Source organism: Mytilus californianus, unplaced genomic scaffold, assembly GCF_021869535.1.
Source record: "Mytilus californianus isolate M0D057914Y unplaced genomic scaffold, xbMytCali1.0.p SCAF_1, whole genome shotgun sequence".
Classification (NCBI taxonomy): Eukaryota; Metazoa; Mollusca; class Bivalvia; order Mytilida; family Mytilidae; genus Mytilus; species Mytilus californianus.
In genome coordinates this window covers 131,802,736-131,826,663 of record NW_026262581.1, presented here as the reverse complement: position 1 = coordinate 131,826,663, position 23,928 = coordinate 131,802,736, and the positions used below count along the sequence as shown (strand labels likewise).

The 23,928-nt window shown below is 32.1% G+C and overlaps 1 protein-coding gene across 3 annotated transcripts in view; it reads right to left on the bottom strand.

Moving 5' to 3' along the window:
• Positions 1-342: 342 nt before the first annotated feature.
• Positions 343-23,928, bottom strand: part of LOC127734571 (KICSTOR complex protein SZT2-like) — a 141,550-nt gene continuing 117,964 nt past the window's right edge. For 2 of the 3 annotated variants that reach the window (XM_052244515.1, XM_052244532.1), the window contains 13 exons: positions 23,369-23,445; positions 22,710-22,868; positions 21,892-22,136; positions 16,976-17,180; positions 16,068-16,088; positions 14,368-14,578; positions 13,025-13,152; positions 11,917-12,184; positions 9,399-9,543; positions 7,441-7,582; positions 6,378-6,578; positions 5,961-6,029; positions 343-3,078 (listed from right to left, as the gene is read on the bottom strand). In XM_052244515.1, the coding sequence (XP_052100475.1) occupies positions 2,938-3,078; positions 5,961-6,029; positions 6,378-6,578; positions 7,441-7,582; positions 9,399-9,543; positions 11,917-12,184; positions 13,025-13,152; positions 14,368-14,578; positions 16,068-16,088; positions 16,976-17,180; positions 21,892-22,136; positions 22,710-22,868; positions 23,369-23,445 (2,012 nt within the window). In that variant the 3' untranslated portion in view covers positions 343-2,937. The remainder of the gene's footprint in view (positions 3,079-5,960; positions 6,030-6,377; positions 6,579-7,440; positions 7,583-9,398; positions 9,544-11,916; positions 12,185-13,024; positions 13,153-14,367; positions 14,579-16,067; positions 16,089-16,975; positions 17,181-21,891; positions 22,137-22,709; positions 22,869-23,368; positions 23,446-23,928) is intronic. The other variant, XM_052244523.1, reaches the window with a different exon arrangement.

Below are 23,928 nucleotides of genomic sequence, written 5' to 3'. Positions count from 1 at the left end.
GCAGTAATTATTAAACAAAAATACCACTGAAATCAATGGTACAGCTCATCATGATCATGTTGTAAGGTGTGAAGCCTTCAGCTCATTATTGGTTGGTGACCTTCAAGAAAGTATTAAGGTGAGGAATACCAATCTTTGACAAATATATAAATCTTAGAATATTCTTGTGTGAATAAAATCCCTTTTCCAATTTAGTTGCATTTATTTATTGTGGCTTCATAAAGCTCCCAACGACATCTTGAAAGTTGACACCTATGGAAGCAGGGAATGTGAAAAAAAATGTTAGATTTTTGCTTTATGTTGATTGTCTAAAACTATTTGTCATATTCATATAAACAAGAATTTTAATGCAGTTATTTATTGAAATAACCATTCAGATAAATTATACAGAAGTGTTGGATACAACTAAATGTACAATAACTCAACAATTTAAAACAATCCTGAAAACTTATTGCCACTTTGCATTGTGTGCATCAGATTTATTTAATATAATATATGTGTATACACAAGCACATACAGCATAATTTAACAGAACAATGCCCTTTTATGCAATTTCATTATGTCCAAAAGTTTTATGTGATAATAAATATACTATGCAGCATGCAGGAACATAAAGGCACTTTGATATTTATATAAAAAAAAGAAAGAAAAATCTGTCGATGTATTAGCATTAACAATATCATCCTACCAGAGGTAACAAAATATAACTTTCTACTTTTTCAAGATAACTATATATATTTATAAATGTGCCATCAATGCCTTCTTTCTCAAATTAATTCAAGTATATTACAGTTCTATATACTAGTAGTAGTTGACTGTGGCTGCAAAATATAATAAACCCTCAAAACTAAAATCTCATACGTTTCAGTATTGCTGAAACTTTTTTGAACAGGCATGCCAAAAATTCTAAAATTAACACTTGTCATGAGCATGCTTCTCTTCTAATATTCTGACTACCGGTATCTTTAACAAATCTAGCAAACACAGATAAAATTTACAGCTAAATTTACAAAAATATTTTTTCCAAAATGGATGTAAAATCAATCACACATTTTGTAACTATAATCACAGAAAAGCTTTTAAAGAAGCTGTATCGCAACTAAAACTTATCACACAATGAAATAGAAGTCCCATATCACAGAGATAGAAGAATGTTACAAAATGTGTCCTTAACTTTCCAAAATAAAATAGAACATGGTAACTATTTAGAGTTTAGAATGCTAAGAATTTCCAGGTCATAATATCATTTTATTAGCAGTGATGTTGTGTCCAATCTTAACTTTCAAATTCAAATCTATTTAGGTAATGTCTCACTAATCACTGCATTGTTGCATACCAAACAGCATAAAATAAAAATCTACATCTCTAGTCTAAAGTTCTGAAGATAAGGACACTTGGAATCTATTGGTTGGAAACCTTGAATTTTAATGATTTGAGTAATAATAAACAATATTATCTTGTTTCAAGGTCAAGTTCCAGACTGGACCCAATATGATAATATTCATTGTCCAACAAATTATTGTATATTGTAAACAGACTGAAACTATGTCTATGCATTGCCTTCAGATGGCCATCTTGTAAAATTACAATTAAACAAACGTCCTAACAATGTTTGCAAGCATGTCAACAAGAGTCAAACATGGATTTCTATAATAGCTCTAACCTAATTTTTTTGGGGGAAATTCATCGAAAAATAAAAATGTAAACCTGATCACATCAATGCTCACATCAAACCAAACAGATAGAAATGTTGTTAAAAAGAAAAAAAAATCAGCAATTAATTGACACATTTCTCATTTAATAATAAAAATATGGTAAAAATGAACAATTCTGTAAAATCATATATGACAAATGGCAAGACTAGAGAGATCAATAAGATTTTTTTGTTCTACATATAAATATATATACAGATTTATCTTCATGCAGAAACATGATCAAAATGGAACTGTAACACGATTATGCAAGACAGATGAATTAACAACAAAAATGTCAGTTAAATTTGTCATGTACATTAATCATATAAAGGTGAAATAAATTGTAGCCATGACAACTTGCACAAGTTTAGAAAATCTCATCAATAATGTCACATTCCCTTATTTCCTGACAATTTGTAACTAATTGGTAGGCGACAAAACAAATAAAGAAGGTGGGTGGAAAATTAGGTTTTGTTAAAATTTAAAGCCTAAGTTCTATATATATATTCCTCACTGTAACTGCAAATTTGACACTAGGAATTTGGAATAAATGTTTATGGAATAACACCACTAATTCATAGCCCCATCGCTTTCTATTCTAATTTCTGCAACTTCAGGCACTCATAGCTATTTTGTCTTGCGTTCAAATAAAGAAATAGTCATTTCATGTCAAAACTATACCTTATCCTGACTTGTGCTGAAAAAAATCAACATATCTTTAATTGCATGTTTGAGCACACTGGTTCACCAGAAGTTGGGTAGTACAAAACATGTACTTCTAATCTGAACAACAGGGCAAATATGCCCTCCTATCTTAATTTCATATATTTTTCATTATTCAAAAGAAGCTTTTAACAAGGGTTCTACAGTGATCCCAAGTCCTTAAGCTTTCATTTGATACCAAGATTACCCAAATATTTTACTTATTGACAAAGGTACAGCTATGCGTAGGAACTAATTTGTTTGAAATATGTACTACTTTCTTGTATGTTCTTTCTGACTGGGCTGAATTATGTTCTATACCTTACATAGTGAATATATTTTGATTGTGTAATAGTAACAATTGAAGTTATCATAAAACTTCTACAACTTTATAACTAACTCCACTTCTAAAGCATGAATATAAAAATAAAAAGAATATGTCTTAAGAGTCTCATAAAATCAATATTGGTTTAACAAAAATTCTTCAATGAAAATTATGGTTTTTAATGCAAACGAATGTAAAGTTTTTTTTATCAAATCTTTATAATAAGGATGCCCAAAGATGAAAACAACAAACATTAATAAAGTCTGTTTCATGATCTTGGATGTTGATAAATGGTAAACTTGGCTTGCTTTGATCAGTTTCATCTGACAGGGCTTCACGAAAAACTGCACACAGGTCCTACAACAATAAATTTAAGAATATTACATTGAATTTTTCTCTCTGTAATTATGTCAAAACAATCTATGTGATTATTATGTTACATTAATATGAATAATGTTAAAAAAAACATACAGCAGAAAAGGCCCCTAGTTTGTATCTTATAAATCAAAGTGAAGCAGGATTAACATTTACCTTTCAAATGACTAATGGAACAAACTTGAACACCTGACTTCAACCCTGATTTAAGGTCCGGAGATTGTTTTTTCAGTTTTCTGTGTTTTGTGGACTGTTGTATTTTCATTATTTTTCTTTTGTCCATACTTTTTTCAAAAAATTGAATATTTTTTTATATTCTGATTCTTGGATTTGTTATTCTTTTTTTAAAATTAATTTTTAAGGTAGCTGGGGCTTTTAAATGTTTGATAATAGACTTTTTTATAAACTTCTGTAAAAGACTTCTGGGTCAATGTACTTTCAAACTTCAATACAAGAGTGCACATGCTGAAATGTCTCGCCTTCTTTACTAATCATTGATGTTATGTTGAGAGTCCCAAATATAAAGCTTTACTACAACTATCACATAAACTTAACATGATCCAAGAAAATGAGGTCAAGGTCATATAAACCAAACGAGAAATACATGTACACCTTACAATCATTCAATACACTAAATATAGTTGACCTATTGCTTATAGTTTCTAAGACACAGACTTAACCAAGAAAACTAAACATTGACCAATGAACCATGAAAATGAGTTCAAGGTCAGATGAACCATGCCAGGCAGACATGTACAGCTTACAATCCTTCCATACAACAAATATAGTTGACCTATTACTTATAGTTTAAGAAAATCAGACCAAAACCCAAAAACTAAACACTGAGCAATGAACCGTGAAAATGAGATCAAGGTCAAATAAAACCTGCGAGACTGACATGTACATCATAAAATATTTCCATACACCAAATATAGTTGACCTATTGTATATAGTATTAGAAAAAAAGACAAAAACTCAAAAACTTAACTTTGACCACTGAACCATGAAAATGAGGTCAAGGTCAGATGACACCTGCCAGTTGGACATGTACACCTTACTATCATTCCATACACCAAATATAGTAGACCTATTGCATACAGTATAAGAAAAACAGACCAAAACACAAAAACTTAACTACAACCACTGAACCATGAAAATGAGGTCAAGGTCAGATGACACCTGCCAGTTGGACATGTACACCTTACAATCCTTCCATATACCAAATATACTAGACCTATTGCTTATAGTATCTGAGATATGGACTTGACCACCAAAACTTAACCTTGTTCACTGATCCATGAAATGAGGTTGAGGTCAAGTGAAAACTGTCTGACGGGCATGAGGACCTTGCAAGGTACGCACATACCAAATATAGTTATCCTATTACTCATAATAAGAGAGAAATTAACATTACAAAAAATCTTAACTTTTTTTTCAAGTAGTCACTGAACCATGAAAATGAGGTAAAGGACAATGGACATGTGACAGACGGAAACTTCGTAACATAAGGCATCTATATACAAAGTATGAAGCATCCAGGTCTTCCACCTTCTAAAATATAAAGCTTTTAAGAAGTTAGTTAACGCCGATGCCAAAGCCGCCGGATCACTATCCCTATGTCGAGCTTTCTGCAACAAAAGTCGCAGGCTCGACAATAAAACTGGGGGTCACAGACTTTGTTTTTTCGTTAAAATATATAGAAATCATCAAAATCACAGATATTTAATTTGGGTAATATAGGGGAAACTTAATTTTTCCTTATAGAGGAAACATTAAATGATAGAGTTGGTTAAAATTCAATAAGATAATTGCTTTTCATATTTACTTCTGAAATATCATATAAAAACAGGGGGTCACAGGCTTTATTTTCCTGAAAAATTCCCCAAAAATACAAATTGTCCTATCAAATCCAATATAATTATCTTTGATTTTAAAAGGATTTTTTCTGAAAATTTTGAAATTCACGTAGCAACATTTAATTTTTTTATCTTAAATTTCAAGTTTTAGATGTTTCTGTTGTGTATTGAATGATACAAAGTAAAACATTTTGAAAGCAAAAAAATTTTTTTTGCAACATGCCCAGAAGGGTTGCTCAGAAAAAGACACATGATCTTAGGATGTTCGCTATACTTGTTTTTGACTTTTTGTCAGATATTCGGAATCCTGTAGTTTTATCCATATAGTGCCAATAAGAAATTTTGCCCACTACTCCCTACTTTTCTTTTCATCATTTTATACATATAGTTAAAAAAGCCATTTTTGAAAATCTTACAAAATCCTTGTTATTTTTTCATATTTTTTGAAAGAAAAAAGGTGTTGATGTGAAATGTTTGGAAATCTAGAGAGAATCATCTCCCACCAAATTTTCAATTGAAAATATCTCAAAAAAAAAAAGACACAGACCATAATTTTTTTTCTGCTTTTTAAGTTCCACAATTGGTAAAAAGGTTGTTATTTTGAAACAGAGGAGTGACCATCCTTACATGGAAATCAAGTAGAAAATGCAAGGAACAATTCTTTTCTACGCATTCTCAATTTGTTTTAATGCAGCCTCATTGACAACACCTATTGTTGAATGATGCCAGAGGAGTGAAATATTGGATATAATGTTGGATTTGTTTCACATGTGAAATTATCAGGTTTTTTTATTTCACTTGGAAATCATGGTATTTCATTGCAATCAATGTAATAAATAAATTTTTCTACTGAGAAGTCAAAGTTACTACCGGTACTAATACACAAGTAATCAACAGATTTTCACAAGGACATTTTACAGCATGAAGCCAGCATAGCAAGTGACCTATTTCATAACCTATTTTAAAAGGATGACTTAACATTTAAACAGCATTGACCTTGTAACTTACAGTTTTGTTATCTTTAACATCAATCATCAACATCATCAGCATATCAGGAAACTGAGGATTGACAACAACCTGAAAAACATTGGTAATCTTAAACTCTCTTAATGTAAGCTTTAAAACAAAGGAACTATCACAGGTTTGAATCTCATAATATGGAGATATTGCATTGATATCTTATCATTTGAACATTTCATGATGTTGTCTATAATACTTTTCTTTTAATTTATTTTAGAAAAATGTTTATGCTTTAAATTCATCTTATAGCAGAGCTGATCTATTTCATATAGGATGTTATTGTTAACCTTTCTATTTCTTCGTGAAAAATTACTGCCTACACCAAAATCAAACTTTAACACTAGAACAGTGAGGGAACTAAAAAATTTCATAACTATTTTGTTACCCGTTTCAATTTTTGCTTACCAAATATTGCACATGTCCATCAGGACTAGAGAAACACCTATGTGTTTCTGGGTATCTGGTTTGTAGCACTTTATACAGACTTTTATACCACATTAAACTCATGTTGTGGAATGGCATCAACTGAGGGTCTATATCTGCTAACCTTTGTTTCACAACCATACCAAGTAACTCCAGAAACTCATCATGGGATAATTTTTGAAACTAAAACATAAAATAAATAATATAAAATATGTTATCCATTTTCATGTACTGTGTTCCCATATTTTAAGCAAAAATATGAAATCTAAGAATATGTGCATTCCAAATTTATTACAGATTTCAGGAACGAGCCTCTCCACATGGGGTTTTTGATTATGTGATTACTTGGCCGTTTTTATTGTGATTATTTTATTCCCAGACCAAATATTTCATGATTATTTGATTATTTGATAATCTAGGACTGTATTTTTGATTATTTGATTATCTTGTTTAAAAAAATAATTAATGGTTATGTGATTATATTGGCAAAACATTTGTGATTATGTGATTACATGAGGGGCCTCAGGAACCATACAACAATGTGGTCTAAACAAAAGAGAAATAAACTGACTAATATCAATATTGTGTGTGTTTTATTTTTACAATTTGCTTCCAATTATCTATCATTTTTTTTAAAAAGTTTCAGGAGTAATCATCTTATATAGAATAATTTGAATTAAAAACTCTTATTTGAACATATTGCATACTGATCTATTTAGAGCTACTATCCAAAAGAATAATGGACAAAGTTTGACCAGTTAGTACTGAAGTTTGATAATGCATTGCCATAAATTTGTCCAATCAAATCACAGTATTCTTTATAACCAGTGTTTATGTGATTGTCTGTAAGTGTTAAAATAATTAAATGCTTGAGCAAACCTCCAATCAAACTAGACAAACTTTTGTTGTACTTAATAGAATGTCTCTCAAAAGGAACTGAATAATTCAAACGAAAATATTGTAGCACCCATCTACACTGTCTTGTATATAAGTGTTTTGTGCAAGTAAAAAAACTGAGCCTTTCCACAATTTATATGTTTTATACCCCATCTTTGCTTTCCTCTGTATCACTTCGTTTCTTTTTCTTGACATCTTCCTCAGCATGTGTGACAATTAACATCCTGTTCCATAGTGAATCTTTACGACATTCTGCTGTAGATTGTCTTATTAACTCATTCATTTTTTCTCTGATTAAAAAAAGAATTATCTAATTTCAAAATTTAAGTTATTACTACTGGTTGAGTACCAGTTACCATCAGAAATTCAGTTTATCTCAACTAATTTTTAAGGAGAACTCTTAGTGGAAATATTCTTTTAACATACAAAGGGATACCGAAAGTTAGGTTTAGTACTATAGCCTTGGACTCCAATTCCTGTTAGAAACAAGGAAAAAAGGGATTACTAGTATGCCGATCTTTGCGGGAAATTTTATAGGTATGATGACCAGTTACTATCCCTTTTGAGTCTTGCCACTAAATGATAGAGTTTACATTCAATCACGACATTAATGTTATATTTTGTTTTTGTATAGCAAGAAGAGAAGAAGGTATGTCAATCAAACCAAACACATCACCATTTTGACCATTATGATTAATTTGGAAGGTTTCCTTCCTACTATGTTATTTGAAATCAACCACTTATATACACTGTATTGATGAGATGTATAGACTTTATTTTTTTAAATTAAAAAATCTTTTAAATTCATTGGAAAGAAATTATTTACTCAAAAGCAAGGTTAGATATTGCTATGTATTTAATTGAGGACATCGTGTCCCCACACTTGTAACTTACCACGACACGTTTAATTTACAGAAAATTCTGCATTGCCCTATCTAATCAGATCAAAAGAGTTTTTACAAATGAAGTAAAAATATGTCTGAAGATATCAGCAGTCTGTTCTTTTCACACAAAGCTTTCATTATTGAATAATTACATTAGATGTATGTTTCATTATAATACGTTATTCTGATTGGCTATCTGCAATCTCGCGTTATTCCTTAATCAAATTCATTACACAATGAAATTTATCATTCATGATGACACGAGGTCCCACAATAAAGTGCACAGGTAAATTAAATAAAAACTTGATAAAAATCGTGTTTTCATGATCCTAGCTAAAAAATGTAATTAGAAGTATTGAATGCTTCTTTTTGTAACTTCATAGGGTTGTAAAAGCGTTGACCGTGCACACATTTTTAGAATTAAGCACTTCTGCGCATCATACAAAATGTACTTCTGTCAACGCTTTTACACCCCAATGAAGTTACAAAAAGAAGCATTCAATTCTTAAATAAATTGACAGGTAACTGGTAACTGAAGGTAACTGGTCCTTGACCAGTATTTGACATGCAATCAGTCCTACATACATAGATTTTTACTAAAAACTTTAATTAAATCAAAAGGATAAGTTGATCAATCTTTGATTGAATAATTTATTACTTCATTCTTCAAACATGTTGTGTATCTTAGCCTTATAAGTTATATTTATGTAAGAGAAAAAAAAATTAAACACTTAATAAAATGAACAACAATTTTTCCAAGAACAATTTCCTAAATATTTACTTTGTTGATTGATTGATTGTTGGTTGCTTAACTTCCAGTGGCAACTATTTCATGCATGTTCAAGACGAGAACAAATTAACAATAATTACAATAGGTAGGTCCTGTAATAGAGGCAATCTTGGATGAGAGGTCAGGAAAATTTTGAATGTCACTGGAAAATTAGGGTCATAAATTTTGCCTTGCAACAGGCCATCTACGGACCCCTCAAAGAGTTGTTGCAAGGGTTCTTAACATGCAGAGAGCTTGACACTCTCTTTACACCGGACGTAGCTGTGTATTTGTACATCCTGCACAGTCAAACGGATGCCCCACTTTGGCGAGGGTTTTACTACCGGTCGGACGAAGACCTAAATGACCATATTTCTATTCCCCAGTCACCCATGAAGGTTTTACTTTGTTGATGTTGTGCAGACTGGGCATTGTTTTTCTTATACAAGTAACCTGGCCATAGTAGATTCCTGAAAAAGGATGTTTTCTGCAGTTTCTTGATGTTGATTGGTTCTTTTATACGGTCTTCTTGATTGCTTTCTAACACCAATATGCTGTTTAACTGGTACTGGGTTACTGCTAGTACGTGGGATAACTTCTGTATAAAACAAGGCATTACTTACACTAAAGTATAAGTATTTAAGATCTTAGCAGCATAAGGAATAATTTTTTTTTTAAAATAAGAAATAATTACACAGAACAATAAAATGCTCCACTGGGCGCAGCTTGATATGACCGCAGAGGTCGAACCCTGAACAGTTGGGGCAAGTATGGACACAACATTCAAGCTTGATACAGCACTGAATTTGGATTGTGATTAAATATTTGACACAGCATAGGTTTCTGACACAGAATGAATGTGGTCTAAGAACTTAAAAATTTTTAATTTACCTATTCAAACCATATCATTATTATTTGCTTTTATATATAAATCAGAAATAACCAATTTAAAATGGAAAATTTTAAAGAAAAAAAAGGAAAAAAAGGAAAAAGAAATCCCTCTCCCAAATTTTTTGAACCCCCTTATGATTCATCACCCCCAAACTCAATCTCAGCCTTCCCTTTGTTGAATGGTACCTTGCAGTACAATTTCAGAGAAATCCATACACTTGAACACAAGTTATTGTCTGGAAACTAGAAAAATGCTTGTTTTTAGGCCCCTTTTTGGCCCCAAATTCCTAAACGTTTATGGCAATTACCCCCAAACTCAAACCCAGCTTTCCCTTTGTGATATGGAACCTTGTAGTACAATTTCATAAAGATCCATACACTTACACACAAGTTATTGTCCTGAAACTAGAAAAATGCTTGTTTTTGGCCCCTTTTTGGCCCCTAATTCCTAAAATTTTGAGGCAATTACCCCCAAAATCAATCCCAGCCTTCCCTTTGTGGTATGATACCTTGCAGTACAATTTCAGAGAGATCCATACACTTGAACACAAGTTATTGTCTGGAAACTAAAAAAATGTTTAATTTTGGCCCCTTTTTGGCCCCTTATTCCTAAATGTTTTGGGCAATTACCCCCAAACTCAATTCCAGCTTTCCCTTTGTGATATGGAACCTTGTAGTACAATTTCAGAAAGATCCATACACTTACACACAAGTTATCATGAAACTAGAAAAATGCTTGTTTTTTGCCCCTTTTTTGGCCCCTAATTCCTACAATTTTGAGGCAATTACCCCCAAAATCAATCCCAGCATTCCCTTTGTGATATGGAACCTTGTGGTACAATGTCAGAGAGATCCATACACTAACACACAAGTTATGTCTGGAAGTTACAAAAATGCTTATTTTTGGCCCCTAATTCCTTAACTGTTGGTACCATAACCCCCAAAATCAATCCCAACCTTCCTTTTGTGGTATTGAACCTTATGGTAAAATTTCATAGAGATTCATTCTCTTAAACTAAAGTTAGAGTGCGAAAACCAATGTGTCTTCGGATGACGACGACGACGCCAACGTCATACCAATATACGACCTCAAAATTTTTTTGCGGTCGTATAAAAATATACTTTTCATTATTCTTTAATTTCTATAAAATCATTATCTAAATTAAATTACAATAAATGCAAAAACATTTTGTTTCCATTTAGAGTGTGATATTTTAACATAACTTAAGGATGTACTTAGGTGAAATTAAAAAAAATCTAGAATTTAAAATTGATACTATAAGTCGGAAGAGCATTAGTTAAGGAACAAAATAATCTAAAAATATTGATAGGTTATGGAGCTCCTTTTCTAGATATTTAATTTTTTAAAAATGGCGGGAAAAGGCTGACTAGGACTTTTACCTTATATTTGCATTGGTATTATTTGGGTCTCAAATCGAAAGAAAAGAAATTTAGAATCTGCTTCAATTTTGGTAAATGACTTTTTATCAGCTATTGAAGTCTTATATGAAAAGAAAAATGGGTGTTATGGGGCAAAATATTTTACCCTGTATCATAGGAAAAAATAAAAACAAGTAGTCTGAACATCTGACACAAATTCCTAAACCTGACTTAAGTACATCCTTAACTCCAGTAAGACAGGACTTTTGTGTTGGCTTTACAGACTTTTTTTTATCATTTGAATGGAAAGTGAGATAGGACTGGTGCTATATTGGTGAACATTATTAATATTTATTTACAAATTTTTGTCACTTGCTCTGTATATGGCAACATTTTTGTCCTCATTTTAAAAAAAATTATTTTTGAATAAATGACTTAAAACATGAAAATGTAAGTATGTGATGAAATATTTACATAATGTACATTATTACAACATTTATAAAGTAATATGGCACAATTCACGATGAGAAAAATTTCCTTAGGAATGAACTGTACAGTTGAACCATGTTGAATGGCTGCAACCTTGGCTGAATATGCTATTGAAAAAGATTTATAAACATAATTTTAACAAAATTTTTTTAAGTTCTTTTCTTTGATGCTTTGCTCTAGTCATCTGCTTTCTATTAAACAAGAGACTTACCTGGAGTTTGTGGTAAGGTTTTAAACTGTCCTAACTTTTTCTCTAAGTAAGCCACAGGAAACAGATCTCTCTTACTGGTTAGTACTATAAAGTATTGTAACTTTAGAGTATATTTCTCAGCATCAGTCTGGTAAACATTACTCTGAGACATGTTCGTTATCACAAGTCCAATGTCAAAATCGTCAGTCACTGACTTCTGTCGAGTAGGGACCTTGAATTCTTTATACTGTGTCAAGGCATACTCTGTTGTCCTTACAAAATAGTATTCCTGAAATGTAAAATACAAGAATTGACACACTAAAATATATCTCCTGTTGCAATTTTTGAATTACTTTTAATAGTAATCAAATCTGAAACTGAGGCCAATGTCAAATCAATTCATTCATGTACAGGAAATTAATTTACATATAAAATATTTTCAATCTATCAAGTATAATTTCTGAGATACAGATCAAATCCAACAAATTTTTATATGACCAATAAAGCATGAATATATGGTCAAGGCTATTATCACATGTAAGACATATAATGCATTGATGAGCTTGCAAAATGAATGAGAAGTAATACCATTTACCCCTTTTTTCTTAAATTTTGCTTAGATTTTTGTATGTGATAATTTTCCATCTCAAACAACTTGACTGAGAATATTAGTTCCACAGCTGAGGTCATCAAAATCACCTTTAAACCCTGTGTAATGCCATATGTTCATACAATGTCAGGGTAAGGGATAATAACTCATGAAAAGTTATATAAAATCTTACGCTTTCAATATTGACATGACTAGTGGGTTTTGTAGTTCTGACACTTATACTTGTGTTGTCTGATCAATAGAGGGGTTATGTGGTGATGACCTTCTCACTTGTGCCCTCTGATCAGTAGAGGGGTTATCTGGTGATGACCTTCTCACTTGTGTCCTCTGATCAGTAGTGGGGTTATGTGGTGATGACCTTCTCACTTGTGCCCTATGATCAGTAGAGGGGTTATTTGGTGATGACCTTCTCACTTGTGCCCACTGATCAGGAGTGGGATTATGTGGTGATGACCTTCTCACTTGTAACCTCTGATCAGTATATGGTTACTATGAGAAAGTTATATCTAAAATACTTACACTTTCAATATCAGCATCAACAGTGGGTGTCATGGCAATGACTTTCATACCATGGTCTTTGATATGTCTAGTCATATGTTCATACAATGTCTGAGCAGGAGAAGATAACTCTGAAAATGTTATATAATCTGGAAAGAAACACAATACTTACAAAGACATAGGTTAAAATATTTCTGGTTCTCAAGGTTAATTCTGAAAAAAACTTTTGAACTGGAAATTGATAACAGTTCTATTCTCTGGGAATTCTATCTTGTTTATGTATTTGTAAAATGTGTTACATATTATGATATCATTTATATAAGTTTGAAAATGTAGAGAAAAGATTCTGTGAATACTACTTGTTTTCATATATGTATGGAGTGTTGGGAAAACAGTCTGTGTGTTGAATTCCAAAGACATTTGACCCTCTACTATAATAACCAGTTTTCCAATTATGATGTGAAATTTTAAAAAAACAAAGAAGTCAAGAACATGTACCTCTTTCTTTGAGCAAAATAATTGTCTAAAAAATAATAATAAAAAATTAACAAATTGGGGGTTGCCCCGATATTCCAACACCCCATTGGTCTGACACCCCATTAGTCCGACACAGGTCGTAATTGAAAATCTTCTTCACAGAAATCAGAAATCTATATTTTAATTAGATTGTCCTGTATAACGAGCACGACACCACTGACACAGATGTATATGGAAATAATCTGGGCTTGAGTTCTTGACCAAAAATCCAAATAGATAGGACAAGGTAGTGCGAGAAATATATAAATGTCTTATGGCTATTTGTGTCATTGGAACACTATAATGGTCTTTTGGTTATTTGTGTCATTGGAACACTATAATGGTCTTTTGGTTATTTATGTCATTGGAACACTATAATGGTCTTTTGGTTATTTGTGTAAGTGGGACACTATAATGGTCTTGTAGCTTTTTGTGTCATTGGAACACTATAATGGTCTTTTGGTTATTTGTGTAAGTGGGACACTATAATGGATTTATAGCTTTTTATGTCATTGGAAGTTGGAACACTATAATGGTCTTCTGGTTATTTGTGTAAGTGGGACACTATAATGGATTTATAGCTTTTTATGTAATTGGAACACTATAATGGTCTTTTAGTTATTTGTGTAAGTGGGACACTATAATGGTCTATTGGTTATTTGTGTAAGTGGAACACAATAACTGTCTTAGGTTATTTGTGTTATCGGGTTGCTTTTTTCATTGACATACACCCCACATCTCTTTATTCATACTATAAATTGTTAAAAGTATGTTAATTCAAAAAGTTCTAAAACACTGAAAAATATATATAATATGAAGCCATATGAGATCCAGCATAAGATTCATACCTGTCAGAAGAAAATTCCTTGAGAATGCTGGTGGATATGGGTACACCAAACTGAAGTCAGACAGGAATCCAGTCATATGGTAGAAATTTTTATACATGCCTTTACCACTGATACAGGACTGTATCGATCGTAGATGGAAATCATGGGCAAAGGAATGTACATGTATTAGATCTTTACATTTCTCACATTCATCCACAAACAATACCTTTAACTGAAACGCAAAAAATATTCATTTTACATTACTGTCAATGCATTCGTACATGGCTTGAAAAAAATTTGTAGCTGTGAGGATAAATTTGTGATTTTATCCTGAAGCACTGCATATTAGTGCTCAATTCATACAGCTACTAACAATGTCGGATTGCAGTGGTAAAGATTACCTTTCTCTTAGGCAAGGGAACGTGGTTTTGTTAAGTTGTAAAACAGAAAGCATGCAAAGTCCTGCAAAAACAATGTGTATCCTAAATGTTGTGAACAAAATCCCTATCATACCAAACTATAGCAGTCATCATGTGACTTTGATGCTTAACAAGGTGTCAATTTTACCAAAGATTGAACAGGAGTCAAAAAGAAAATTGCAAAATAAACTATTGAAAATCAGTACTACAAAAAATGTGATATTGTCTGCATAATCCTTGTAATTTCAGAAATAATTTTTTATACATAAAAGTAGTTTAAATTTTAATCTTTTCCATTACAAATTTATTTGAAAATTTTCCTTTTACTTGCCCTATGACGTCCTATATTTCAAAGTAATTCACTATAAAGTCGACAAAAACTGGCAAAAATGTAATATGTGAAAATAACTTCAGTATGGTAAGCCATGTGGTGCTGTGTGCTTTAAGAATCATAAAATCAAACCTTTTTTTCCTGTTGATAAAATTTCACAGTAACAAATGTTGTGATGTTTTCAACTGTTCAAATGTAGACAAATCACACATCTGCCCATGCAACTTATATGCATAGTTATTTACTTTCAGTATTTATATAACAATTAAATTTTGACACATATAAATGCCTTCCTAATGATACACCAATGGTAAAATTAATGGTAAAATTAAATAAATATTTATGACACCAACACAACCAAAGAAAACAAATATGGTACTACTGCATGATCAGAGTGAAAATTTTTACAAGAATATATAAAATGGTTTAATATGATTTATAAATATCATTATATTATGATTTCATTTTGAATAAATATAAGATAACTTTTGAAATGAAGGTTTAATAAGAAGATGTCAAAGTATTTTATGAATTTTCTAAACAATTATCATACTGGTTACTGTATTAAGAAATTGTTGTTTGCATTTATTATTGCGGACCAAAGTGTGATAATAATTATTGCGATTACAGGAATAGCTGCATACAAATATATGTGTCAGATATCAGAATGCTAGCTCCTATTATTGTGATACTCATCCAGTTGCATTTTTTACATATCAATAAAAACCTCGCAATAATTTCCTGAATTTACAGTACCAGTTAATTATATATAATCGTAAACCAGTATCATGCTTAGTTATCCTACATTATTATGACTGAAATAGTTGCATATGATTTTAAAGAGTCTATTGATGTGCAGTTCATTGTTGCAGTAGCTTTGAAAGGAAAAAAAAGAAACTGCTTTCTTAAGTTACACAATGTAAAGGAAAAGTAAGCTTTAAGCATGTGAGAAATTATGAATCCATACTTACAAACAACTGATGTTGTGTATCCTGTGTAATTAGTGAAACAAAATCTTGTGGAGGTAGTTCTTCAGTAGAAGAATAATAGAGAGAAAACTGTCATAAAGAGGTCTCTAAACACTGTAGCTCCAATGAGAGTTAATGTTAGTTGAAGTCATAATAATGTCATTGGAACTTCTACCTATCATTTTAAGTTTACTTATGCTATATTGGAAATGTTTTGACAAAGAATCAATAAGCTTACATCAAAGTCATATTCAAACTACACTTTCTATATATATATAGGATACTGTTAAAGCTTTTAGACTTACCAGTGGTAAATGTCTACCACCTACTTATTTCTAAGTTACAAATGATCTAAGTCATGGAGCACTTAACTACATTTACCTATGAAATTTGTCAATCAGCCAAATGTACCACTTGGTTACACTGACCTATTGTCAATCAGTCAAATGTACCACTTACTTGCATTTACCTATTATCAATCAGCCAAATGGACCACTTGGCTTCATTTATATATTGTCATAGGCACACAGACCACATGGCTACTGAGACATATTGTATCAAACAACAAATTTAAACATTTTGTATAAAATATTGACAGCAAATTTTAAGCACTTTATTAACATTAAAAATCTACAAATGAAAACCATATGTTTCTATTATTTTTCATCTCCTAAAAGAATGATCTGACTTGTTATGTTATCTTGTCATAAATAAAATTGACTTAATTTAATGCCATAACCAATGTCAATAGACCAGTGTGTAATTTTAATCTTGTTTTGCTAGCACTGAGTGCTTATAATGATAATTGAAAATAATAGATTATCGGTAGTTTTCCAAACGAAAGGGTGTTTCTCAGCTACAATCTACAATCCCCCCCAAATTTAACCTTAAAAGGTTTTAAGTTAACCTACATGCTGGTTCACAGGTGTTCCTAGTCTGGAGGATTCACAAACAAACAACTTAACACAGAAATACTGCTCCCTAAAACTAAGTTCCATCAACATAATTCCACCAGACATGGTCTTCTGTAAATGCTTGACTGTACCAATAGAACCATGTCTGTGACTATCATCTGGTACAAAATTTTCATGGGATGGTGTCTTTCTGTGACGAAAACTGAAACAAGGTCAAATAGCTTTCTAAACAATATATCACTTTTATTTTTGCTGTGCGTAGAAGACCTCACTGTGACTTTAAGATGAAGAATAGTAATTTAAATGTTGTTCCTTTGCTTTAATTTGGTTTTAAAAAGTGTTTGAAGTAATTTTGTTTCATGAATGAATTCCTCATATCCCTTCATTTTTGTTTGAAGAAAATAACAGCTGCATATTGAAAACTCGAGGTACTGCCAGCAAAGCTCACAAAATGATACCACAACCCTTGCAAAGTCTATGAGTTAAGAAATAGGATGTGCACAGTGGCATTATATGGATAAGATTGTGAGAAAATTTCAATTAATTGTAATAGGTTTAGCAAGATACAAAATGGGGACCCTCCAAATGAAGCAATGGCAAAGTCCATGCTTTGACAAAGGACACATTAAAAATAATTTAGACCAAAAAACAAAATAGAAGGTGCATAATGATATTATATGGTTAAGATTCTGAGAAACCTTCATTATGTTAAGAGACAGAAGGACAAACGAACAGATAAATTAACAAATGGAAAGACAGACTCCCCTTCACTATATACTGCCCGCTTTAGATAGTTGGGGGTATAACGAGATAAAATTTAAGATATAATTCTTTTATGCCGTGCTCTATGCTCATTTTAACATGGGTAGGCATTATATTTGTCAATATCTTTTTACCGAGCGTTAGCGAGGTGTAAAATGTTGCCAAATATAATGCCTACCCATGTTAAAATGAGCATAGAGTACGGCATGATAGAATTATTTCGATTCTAATAGGAAAATTTAGAACTTTTATCCTCTGAAGTGGACCTATAATACACGTTTGAAAGGCAGACATTTTGATTTGATAAAGCCAAAATGATATAAATATTTAAACATTTCACGATAAATAAAATGCTCCGCTGGGCGCAGCTTGATACGACCGCAGAGGTCAAACCCTGAACAGTTGGGGCAAGTATGGACACAACATTCAAGCTCGATACAGCACTGAATTTGGATTGTGATTAAATATTTGACACAGCATAGGTTTCTGACACAGAATGAATGTGGTCTAAGAACTTAAAAAAATTTAATTTACCTATTCAAACCATATCATTATTATTTGCTTTTATATATAAATCAGAAATAACTAATCTAAAATGGAAAATTTCAAAGAAAAAGAAAGGAAAAAAAAATCCCCCCCCCCAATTTGTTGAACCCCCTTATGATTCATCACCCCCAAAACTCAATCCCAGCCTTCCCTTTGTGTTATGGTACCTTGCAGTACAATTTCAGAGAGATCCATACAATTGAACACAAGTAATTGTCTGGAAACTAGAATAAACAGCTGCGCCATGAGCGCATGATACGCCTGTCGTCTTGTAGTTGAATTTTTATGCAATAAGCATAAATAGTTTCTGACATACGGCGTGACATGCGAAAACCCCCTTTTTTAAAAAAAATAACTCAATATCTCTAAAATAAAATTTTGAATCATCACCAAAAAGTATACAGATCTTAAGATTAATATAACTAAGAAGCGTGTAAAGTTTTAAGCAATAATCATAAATTGTTTTTGAGATACGGCACGACATGTGAAAAAAAAACACACCTGTTTTAGTTACTAAGTCCCGTAACTCAAAAAGTTTTAATCTTATTTTCACCAAAAAGTATACAGATCGTTTGACCTTCATAAGAAACAACTATGTTAAGTTTCATGAAATTTGGATAAGTCATTCTCAAGTTACGGTGCGACATGTTTACGCCGGACAGACAGACGGACAGACGGAAGGACGGCAGACATTTGTATACCATAATACGTCCCGTCAAAAATTTGACGGGCGTATAAAAATGCTTGTTTTAAAGTTTTAATCTTATTTTCACCAAAAAGTATACAGATCGTTTGACCATCATAAGAAACAACTATGTTAAGTTTCATGAAATTTGGATAAGTCATTCTCAAGTTACAGTGCGACATGTTTATGCCGGACAGACAGACGGACAGATGGACGGACACCAGACATTTGTATACCATAATACGTCCCGTCAAAAATTTGACGGGCGTATAAAAATGCTTGTTTTTTGGCCCCTTTTTGGCCCCAAATTCCAAAATGTTTAGGGCAATTACCCTCAAACTCAAACCCAGCTTTCCCTTTGTAATATGGAACCTTGTAGTACAATTTCATAAAGATCCATACACTTACACATAAGTTATTGTCCTGAAACAAGAAAAAAATGCTTGTTTTTTGCCCCTTTTTGGCCCTTAATTCCTAAAATTTTGAGGCAATTACCCCCAAAATCAATCCCAGCCTTCCCTTTGTGGTATGGTACCTTGCAGTACAATTTCAGAGAGATCCATACAATTGAACACAAGTAATTGTCTGGAAACTAGAATAAACAGCTGCGCCATGAGCGCATGATACGCCCGTCGTCTTGTAGTTGAATTTTTATGCAATAAGCATAAATAGTTTCTGACATACGGCGTGACATGCGAAAACCCCCTTTTTTAAAAAAAAAAAACTCAATATCTCTAAAATAAAATTTTGAATCAAAACCAAAAAGTATACAGATCTTTAGATTAATATAACTAAGAAGTGTGTAAAATTTTAAGCAATAATCATAAATCGTTTTTGAGATACGGCGCGACATGTACATGTGAAAAACCCCTCCCCCTTTTTTTACAAAATACTCAATAACTCAAAAATAAAATTTTGAATCATCACCAAAAAGTATACAGATCTTAAGGTTAATATAACTAAGAAGTGTGTAAAGTTTTAAGCAATAATCATAAACTGTTTTTGAGATACAGCGTGACATGTGAAAAACCCCTCCCCCTTTTTTAACAAAATACTCAATATCTCTAAAATGAAATTTTGAATCATCACCAAAAAGTATACAGATCTTAAGATTAATATAACTAAGAAGCGTGTAAAGTTTTAAGCAATAATCATAAATTGTTTCTGAGATACGGCACGACATGTGAAAATAAACACACACCTGTTTTAGTTACTAAGTCCCGTAACTCAAAAAGTTTTAATCTTATTTTCACCAAAAAGTATACAGATCGTTTGACCATCATAAGAAACAACTATGTTAAGTTTCATGAAATTTGGATAAGTCATTCTCAAGTTACGGTGCGACATGTTTACGCCGGACAGACAGACGGACAGACGGAAGGACGGCAGACATTTGTATACCATAATACGTCCCGTCAAAAATTTGACGGGCGTATAAAAATGCTTGTTTTAAAGTTTTAATCTTATTTTCACCAAAAAGTATACAGATCGTTTGACCATCATAAGAAACAATAGTTAAGTTTCATGAAATTTGGATAAGTCATTCTCAAGTTACAGTGCGACATGTTTACGCCGGACAGACAGACGGACAGATGGACGGACGCCAGACATTTGTATACCATAATACGTCCCGTCAAAAATTTGACGGGCGTATAAAAATGCTTGTTTTTTGGCCCCTTTTTGGCCCCAAATTCCTAAATGTTTAGGGCAATTACCCTCAAACTCAAACCCAGCTTTCCCTTTGTAATATGGAACCTTGTAGTACAATTTCATAAAGATCCATACACTTACACATAAGTTATTGTCCTGAAACAAGAAAAAAATGCTTGTTTTTTGCCCCTTTTTGGCCCCTAATTCCTAACATTTTGAGGCAATTACCCCCAAAATCAATTCATGCTTTCCCTTTGTGATATGGAACCTTGTAGTACAATTTCAGAAAGATCCAAACACTTACACACAAGTTATTGTCATGAAACAAGAAAAATGCTTATTTTTTGCCCCTTTTTTGGCCCCTAATTCCTAAAATTTAGAGGCACATTACCCCCAAAATCAATCCCAGCATTCCCTTTGTGATATGGAACCTTGTGGTACAATGTCAGAGAGATCCATACACTAACACACAAGTTATGTCTGGAAGTTACAAAAATGCTTATTTATGGCCCCTTTTTGGCCCCTAATTCCTTAACTGTTGGTACCATAACCCCCAAAATCAATCCCAACCTTCCTTTGGTGGTATTGAACCTTATGGTAAAATTTCATAGAGATCCATTCACTTAAACTAAAGTTAGAATGCGAAAACCAATGTGTCTTCGGACGACGACGACGACGCCAACTTCATACCAATATACGACCAGAAAATTTTTTTGCGGTCGTATAAAAATGAACAGATACATGTAAACTTACTTTTAGAATGATTTTCTATAATTTCCTAGAGAGCAATACCAACACAAATGTCTATTTTGATCTACAGTGTTTGTTTAAAATACAACTGACGTTGCAATTTCAATTGTGACGTCAATCACATGCAGCCCATGTTTTATTCCAATTAGAACATGGCTTTGTTTCCAATGCAAAAGAAGAACGTCATATTAGAATGATAGATAAAAAAGATAAGAGTAAACTAATTCAGGTCATTCTTACTTTTTCTTTGGATTAGCTGTAAGATTAATAGGGACAAATCCCAGAGACTTGACATTCAGGTCATTCTTACTTTTTCTTTGGATTAGCTGTAAGATTAATAGGGACAAATCCAAGAGACTTGACATTCAGGTCATTCTTACTTTTTCTTTGGACTAGCTGTAAGATTAATAGGGACAAATCCAAGAGACTTGACATTCAGGTCATTCTTACTTTTTCTTTGGACTAGCTGTAAGATTAATAGGGACAAATCCAAGAGACTTGACATTCAGGTCATTCTTACTTTTTCTTTGGATTAGCTGTAAGATTAATAGGGACAAATCCCAGAGACTTGACATAGTTGATGTATTCACTGATGAACTCAGACCGTATTTCTACATGCCATCCTTCTTCCTGAAAAGTCTTCTGTTTCTGTCCATGAATGGGAGAGTCGGTTGGTGTCGAATCTGGTCGTTTCTTACCATCTTGGCTGTCAGCTCTTTTGGTCCTCAAACTACTAGTGGATGCTCCTGAACTGTGACGAGATCTCTGTAAAAAGTTAAAGTCAAATCAGTGTGGGATAGTTGTTTTTGTACCATCCTAGCTGTAAGCTCTTTTCTATCTAAATATTTTAGTGGATCCTTAAAATGTTACTTAGAGCTGTTTTTATAAAAACATACATTGGTCCCACTGTCCCATGCAAGGTACTTTTGAATCTCAACCATAAGTGGGTGCTTTTGAAAAGGGATAGTGTAAGAGAATATCTAAATTAGATGGTTAACCTATTTTCAAAGTGCATTCTATGGGTCTCATGTACCTGTACGGAACAGCCCTTAATCTTCATCAAAAGATTGTTAAGTGAATTATACAAACATTATTTAGGCAGAAATAATTATTTTAAAACACGTCTGTGAAGTTGTCTTGGCAACAGGTTTGTAAACAAGTCAACCCACACTTGATTCTTCATACTACTGGAATGAAAACACAAAAAGTATTATGGCGGCATCAGAAATATGTTCTAAAGCTTTCTTCAGTTCAATCCATATTGTAAACTGACAAATATTTTTGTAATGAGTATATATAAATGTGAGGTTTTTGCAGTTCTACTATTTCCTTTCTTACACTTTTATCAGTTTTATCTGGAGTAGGAGTACCAGGTAGCCTTTGAGTAGATCTATACTTCTCCATAATTTTTTGTCTCCATTGGGAGAAGAAGAGAATAGGTGTGGCACAGTAGTGAAGTAAACGACTGAACTGTTTTAACAGCTGTAAATCTTCTTCCTGTAAAAAACATTTTACATAAGTGAAAAGTCGAGACATACCAGTTAACTTCTCTGAAGTTTAACATTCAGCTTTTGGGAAAAAAATAATTTCCATATAAGCAAAAATCTTTAATCTGTCAACCAATTGTCATGCAAATATACAATTCTAGATTAAAATTGTAACAAGAACTATTTTTAAAAATCAAATCTGTTGAAACAAAAACTGTTATAGTGAAAGCCAAGTAAAGGTAGAGTCAAGTCTTAAGAAATAAACTGTTTAACTATAGAAGAATGTTTTTTAGTACAACTAGAATTTACCTGCCAAAAATTGGTATTTACATGAATAGTTCTTCTGGTGGAAGTTAAATTTTGAGGAATAACTGGTGTGGTTTCTATAGATTTGTGTAAATGTGTTTTTCACAGATTACATTAAATCATTAACTTTAGTAAACATACAACATTTATTGCAGTAGCATATTTTTCATCTACTTTCATCTGACTACTCTCAGTAAAACTTACATAAATTGGTTCATTACAACTGGATTTAGCAATCCATGACCAAAACATTTTATTTAAGGTCAGTATTGCATCTAAATCTGGAAAAGATATACAACATAACAATCCATGTAAAGTAAACAGTACTGTGTAAATCACTACATGTAAAGAATATAAGTGTTTAATGAAGTACAAATTTTTTTTTGAAAACTTTGGCAAAACCACAAAATCAAATATCCATGAAAATACAACTGTCATCAATCAACGAATATTGGTACCCACGAAAAATAAATGAATCAGCAGTAGTAATGTGTGAAACTTACAGATATAAATTTAGCTGAGCTTTAGATGAATTTTGTTAAAAATATATTTCTAAACTGTTTCACCTACTATCAGTGGTTGGTCAATAGTTAAAAGAAGAGTTTCATAGTCTTTTTTTTTCTAACATATTGACAGTCTGTAAATATATGACTAACTATTGCCTTGGCATTGACCTCTGTACAATATGATCAATCTTATATGCAAAGCAAGACATATGTACCATCAAACTCATTTGGTTTTGTTTACGGGTTAAGTTTACAGTG